Below are 6,000 nucleotides of genomic sequence, written 5' to 3'. Positions count from 1 at the left end.
TTCTGTAACCTGACTAGCCAATAACACTCCGAGAAAAAAATTTAGAACAACCTAGTTACGACAAATGGTGAAAATGACTTGACACTACACGTGTGAGTCAATATTAACTAGAGACGAGATACTTGCCGCACTCATTAGAAATACCAGAATACGTCAAGGAGACTACGTGTGCCGCTATATTTACGGTACAAGGTCCCTTATTTTCAGACAAGTGCTGTCCAAATGGTTGCCCTTGTCGTTTCTGTTTTAACAACATCTGCTAGCTAGCATAAGCTCTGGCCTTGATAACTTGCATTTCTCTGAGCCTGAATTATTCTTGGCAGACCTTCTTCGTGCAGTTTTTCTTCCTGAAAGCGGATAATAATTTATGCAAAAACAGCGAGTTAAAAAGAAGAAACGAGAGGAGACGTAAAACCCTCTTAAAAGCTCAAGAATCGTGGAAAAAAAAATGGAAACTGCGAGGGAAGAAATAAGAGTAAACGATAAACAGCAGATATGCAGAATAACTACAGTTATGAAAAGTGAAGTAGTTCTCTCTTTTCAGCTGTGAAACTCAATAAATAAGTAACCGCATTTCCAAATGTTAAACTAACGTTTTAATCTCAGTCAACAGAAAGCAGTAACAGTTATACGAATCGGAACCCATATTGAACCAGAACAAGAAGTCAAAGCTATTTCTACATTCAAATGTCAGCAGCGCATTTCCTTATCCTCAAGTTTGCAGAGGAGTCTTAAAGCCTTATATATGCAGTTATGCGGAAGCTGATTGCCAGCAATAAATAATGCATCCAAGGAAGAGGCTTGAGTATGTATCTTCTCACTTCCAGGATGCAGCTAGGGATCTTCGCCTCAATTCTACACCAAGGTTGTGGCTAAAAGCAGTCAAAAGGCTATTTAATTGTCAGGCAAGGCTTCCCCCTGCGGAACTCTCTCCGCATGTTACAACCTCTTTGCAGCTCAGCTCCATATGCATCTCTTTTTCACACTTCCCTCTCCATCTCGGGCTCCTACACCTGGTGCATCACGCATTTAGCCCATTAGCTCCGGCTCTTCCTTTCATCTTCCCCATGGCAGACGTTTCTATTTATCCACTGGCAATCAATGTGTGGCGTCACCGGTGGTACTGTAATGACGACTGCACCATTGAGGATGACAGCTTAGAAAGAAGAGGGCAATGGTGATCCCTCCCAGAGCAGCACAGCAGAGTGTAGCGCTCGCATCACAAGGTCACCCTATCTCACCGCTTGCTCCTCTGCATTGGCAGGAGAGGGTTGCTGGGTTTGTACGAGGCTGGGGCGGGAGCGGGAGGGAGGGGGGGAAGAGATCTGGATTTTTTTCCCCCCTCCCTTAAGCAAAGCCACAATGGAAACCAGGAAGGAGATGGTGATGTTTCTGGAAGGGACACAACTTGGCGCTCTAGTTGGCAAGAGGGTGCCTAATTTGTCCGAAGCAGTGGGGAGCCCCGCTGCGGAGCCGCCGGAGAAGATGATCCATCGGAACTGCCTCAGCCCCAGACCTGGCCCCTTGTCGTCCCGGGAGAGAGGAGGAGGAGGAGGAGGTGGCGAAGGAGAAGACGAAGAGGAGGTGGAGGTGCTGCCAGGGACAGGGACGGTGCCGGAGAGCCGCTCGGCGGCGGCAGCACTGCTTTCGGCCGGACAGCAGCCCCCCGCCCCGGAGCCCCCCTCCAGCAAAGGGCAGCAGAGCAGCTCGGACACCGAGTCGGATTTCTATGAGGAAATCGAGGTGAGCTGCACCCCGGACTGCGCCACGGGGAGCGCCGAGTACCAGCACAGCAAAGGTACCCAACTCCTTCCCACGCCTCCGGCCCCCCGCCCGCTCCGGGGCTGGGGGGCAGCACTGGGGGGGAACGGGGGGAAAAGTGCCGGAGGGGGTCTTCCCCTCGCCAGCTGAGCGAGGGGCAGCGAAATCGGGGTGTGTGCGGGGGGATCTCCTTTCCTGGCTGATTCCTCAGCTCCCTGCCACCGGGAGGCTTGTCTGGGAGTCAGAGGACACGACACTGGGCAGCCCCCGCGTCCCTGGAGGGGAGCCAGGCTTCCCGCCGTGGATGCATCAGGTCTGCAGCTTGTCCCGTAGGACCCCCTTGGCCGAGACCACCACCCACTCTCCCCCTCCATCTTTTTTATTTTTTTTATTCTTCCCCATCGCCTGGACAGTGCATGCTCCAGGAAATCCCTTCCGATCCTCCCCACCGGCGGGGTTTTTTGTATGTGTTGGCGGGGTGGGGGAGCAAGATCAAACGGGCTTTCTGGCCGAGAGCTGTTTGTGGTTTTGCAGGGTGAAATGTGGCCGGGCGGGTGCGGAAGCGCCCATAAAGACCGTAAAATCGCTCGCCGACTCCTGCCTGCCCCAAGTGCGGCAGCGAGGTCCTTGTTTGCACGTTGGGTTAAAAAAAAAAAAAAAAAGGGGGGGGGGGTGGAAGAGGAGAGGTCCAAATTACCTTGTCACTTCTATGTCTCGATGGCGCCAGCTCGGAAATGGTCCCAATGAATTAATTGCCTTTGGTCTCGGGCACAATGAGGGAGAGTTGCATTTGAAAGCAAACGCAGCGGCCAGGCCCCTTTTCCCCCTGCCCCCACTCCTTATTCCCACCTTCCCAGCCCGGCAGATCCCCCCCCTACCCCACAACAACCCACTTCTCCCCCCTCCCCACTCGTCCATCACTTCAAGAAGAAGCCGGGAAGCGAGGAGAGCGCTGTCTGCCCTCACTCGTCCCTTCGAGGCTCGCTGAAAATATCCCGTCCTGGGCTTTGGAGGCTGAGCGAAGAGTCCCCGAGGCCTCACCTCCCCCTCGGAGGGAGCAGGGTGCCTGCCTGCCGGCTGCTCCGCTCCTGGGCCCTCGCTGGGCTGGAGGAAGGGGCCGCGGAGCCGTGCGGCTCGGGCGGTGGGCACACCTGCCTTTCCGAGCCGCTCAGGGTCGGGGGATGCCGCGGCGGCCGCCTCAGGCTTCACAGTGCGGGAAGCGAGCGGGGGGGCATCGAACAGACACTCTCAGGGCGGGGGGTGCGTGCGTGTGTTTGTGTGTGTGTGGGCCAGGTAGCCTTTCAGCCAGAGTGAGTAAACACCCGTCAACCCCTTAACCGGTGCTGCATTCCCGCTCTTCCCTCGGGTCCCTCTCGGATGTCTCCCCGGCATCCTCGGTACACCCGGGCAGTCAGAGAAAAGGCGAATGGGGAGGGATGGGAGGGCGGAGGGGAGAAGGGAGCTCGCTGGGGCGGCGGGCGGCGACCATCCCTCCGTGCCCGCCCGCCTCCGAGCGTGTGTCTCTGCTCCGGGCTCCCCACGCAGGGCCGTGCTCCGAGGCGCTGGCCGGCAGCCCCAGCGGCGGGGGGGATCACCCCAAGGGCAGCGGAGGCAGCGGCGGCTCCCAGGGCTCGCTGGTCTGCAGCGCCAGCGACCAGATGCGCCGCTACCGCACCGCCTTCACCCGCGAGCAGATCGCCCGGCTGGAGAAGGAGTTTTACCGGGAGAACTACGTGTCCAGGCCCCGGAGATGTGAACTGGCGGCTGCTCTAAATCTGCCAGAAACCACCATCAAGGTACGCACAGCTCGGACATGTTTCCAATTAGCACGATATAAATCTATATGGCCAAACTTCCTTGCAAAACTCGGGAAAGCACTTCGCCAGCACAACCCTCCCTCTCCCGCCTCCCCCCCACCCCCCCGCCCCTTTCCTGGCCCTGCCCGCACCCTGCAGCAAGCAGCAATGCGGGAGAGAGAACACGGCTCCCGGAGCCATCCCAGCCAGCACCGCTAATCCGGCCTCTCCCTAGCAGATTATTTTTAATCCTCTCTGCAGTCCAGTCCAAGCCTCGCTCAGCTCTTGGGGGAGGGAAGAGGAAGCCAGTAGCAGCTCGTGTTTTGATCTCGCTTGGCTTTGCCTTTTCAAAAACATTTGCACATGAAAATAAAGCCGACAACAATAATCCCAGGTAGCTCTGGCTGCAAAACGGCAGTAAGCAGGCAGAGCCGCCGGGCTTGCCCAGAGTCGGGGGCGGGGGGGGGGGTGGGGGGTGGGGTGTCAGCAGGACAAGCCCTAGCAAGAGGAAAGGAAAACAAGCACCCCAAAAAGGCTGCTCCACTGGGTCTCCCTGTACGGGCTTAACCGACCCCTCCGTACGCGATGACAACTCCCCCTGGGAGCGAGAGCGGGCGCCGGTCTCCGCTTGCCGGCAGAACCGCAGGGCCCGGGGCCGGCGGTCGGGCGGGCGGAGCGGGGCGGCGGCGGCGGCGGCGGCGGGTGACGGGTCTCGCCTCCCCTCTCCCCGCAGGTTTGGTTCCAGAACCGCAGGATGAAGGACAAGCGGCAGCGCCTGGCCATGACCTGGCCTCACCCGGCCGACCCGGCGTTCTATACGTACATGATGAGCCACGCGGCGGCCACCGGCAACCTGCCCTACCCCTTCCCCTCCCACCTGCCCCTGCCCTACTACTCCCACATGGGCATCGGCGCCACGTCGGCCTCTGCCGCCACCCCCTTCAGCACCCCCCTGAGGCCGCTGGACACCTTCAGGGTCCTCTCCCACCCCTACCCGAGACCAGAACTGCTGTGCGCCTTCAGGCATCCCTCTCTCTACCCCGCCCCGACTCATGGACTCAGCAGCGCCGGGGGCAACCCCTGCTCCTGCCTGGCTTGCCACAGCGGCCAGTCCAACGGGCTGGCGCAGAGACCCTCCGGATCAGACTTTACCTGTTCGGCCACAACCAGGACTGACTCTTTCCTCACTTTCACGCCCTCTGTGCTGAGCAAAGCCACCTCAGTCTCCATGGACCAGCGGGAAGAAGTACCTTTAACGAGATAAACCTGCGTCTCAGGGTTACTAAAAACTCGCCCCTTTCCCGGGCTTCTCTTCGAGTTAATGTACCTACAGCCGATGTTTATTTAATCGTGTTCTCTCCCCAGAAGTGGACACCTACGGGGGAAAAAAAAAAAAAAAAAAAAAAAAAAAAGACAGACTAAAAATATCTCCGTCTTAAAAGGTTCTACATTCCAAGGGGAAAAAGAAGGAGGAAAGAAATGACTAGTGATTTATGTCCGAGAAGGATTTTAGGCACGGAAGAGGAAGAAAACCAACCCGAATGAAATACACTTCGGTAACATATAGAAATGAGCCGGGACTTTCTTTTCCATGGATAGACTTCTTACCAAGGGCTGGGGCTTCTGCGGGTCGCAGCAACAAACCTTATGCACAAACCTACGAGACGGAGAAGGAAAATCTGAAATACTTGAAAGAAACATTATCTCGATAACGAAATGGCTTGTGCGCATGAAGAAAGCAAAGATGTAATCTACCAGAGTGTTCAGAAAATAAAACACAACGAGAAAACAGCAAAAACAAAAGGTTTCTGGATTGCAACTTAACAGTATTATCCAGTTATCTCTATAGAGAAAAACAATGCTTTACCATAAAGAAAACCTGACATTCTGTACATTACTTTCGTGGTTTAATTGCATTCTTTACTCTCCCTTGTCTCCTCCTTCGTTTCGAGCAGAAATCCAGCATTTCGTCTCCTCTTTCATTCCAACTTTTATTTTTTAAGAGGCAGGCTGGAATTGGCAGGGAAAAAATACGAGCTCCTGCCTCTTTATGGGTCAGAGCTATTTGTCCTTTAAATAACGAAGTCCTATTATCAGTCGCTGAAATGTGCCCACACTGACGAAATTAGCAAGTGATGTATATGTAAGGAGGGTTTTTGAATATCGAATGTATAATGCTCTATGAGCAGAGACACCGTGCCAAACGCTAACAAGCCGCCGAGGGAAGAGATTAGGTGACAGGGAGCACAACTCCTTCAGACAATCACCAGTCTGTAAATTGGAGCAAAGGCGATTTCCCTTCCTTTGTACTTCAGCCTTCAGTCCTCTCATTGGCTTTTCCTTGCTGCGTCCTGCATCTTCTTTCTTCCCCCCCCCCCTCCCCCCCTTTTTTTTTAATTGTTATTTAATCCATGCGTTGGGTTTTGTGTTTCTTTCCCCACCC

General features: G+C 55.2%; 1 protein-coding gene across 1 annotated transcript; it reads left to right on the top strand.

Moving 5' to 3' along the window:
• The first annotated feature begins 1,362 nt into the window (after positions 1-1,362).
• Positions 1,363-4,821, top strand: EVX1 (even-skipped homeobox 1). The gene is made up of 3 exons (XM_049799033.1): positions 1,363-1,798; positions 3,307-3,557; positions 4,291-4,821. The coding sequence occupies exons 1-3, from the start codon at positions 1,363-1,365 to the stop codon at positions 4,819-4,821; spliced, it is 1,218 nt and encodes a 405-aa protein (XP_049654990.1).
• The last annotated feature ends 1,179 nt before the right edge of the window (positions 4,822-6,000 follow it).

The sequence above is a fragment of the Accipiter gentilis genome, chromosome 4 (genome assembly GCF_929443795.1).
Source record: "Accipiter gentilis chromosome 4, bAccGen1.1, whole genome shotgun sequence".
Taxonomy (NCBI): Eukaryota; Metazoa; Chordata; class Aves; order Accipitriformes; family Accipitridae; genus Astur; species Astur gentilis.
This window is presented reverse-complemented; position numbering and strand designations above follow the sequence as displayed.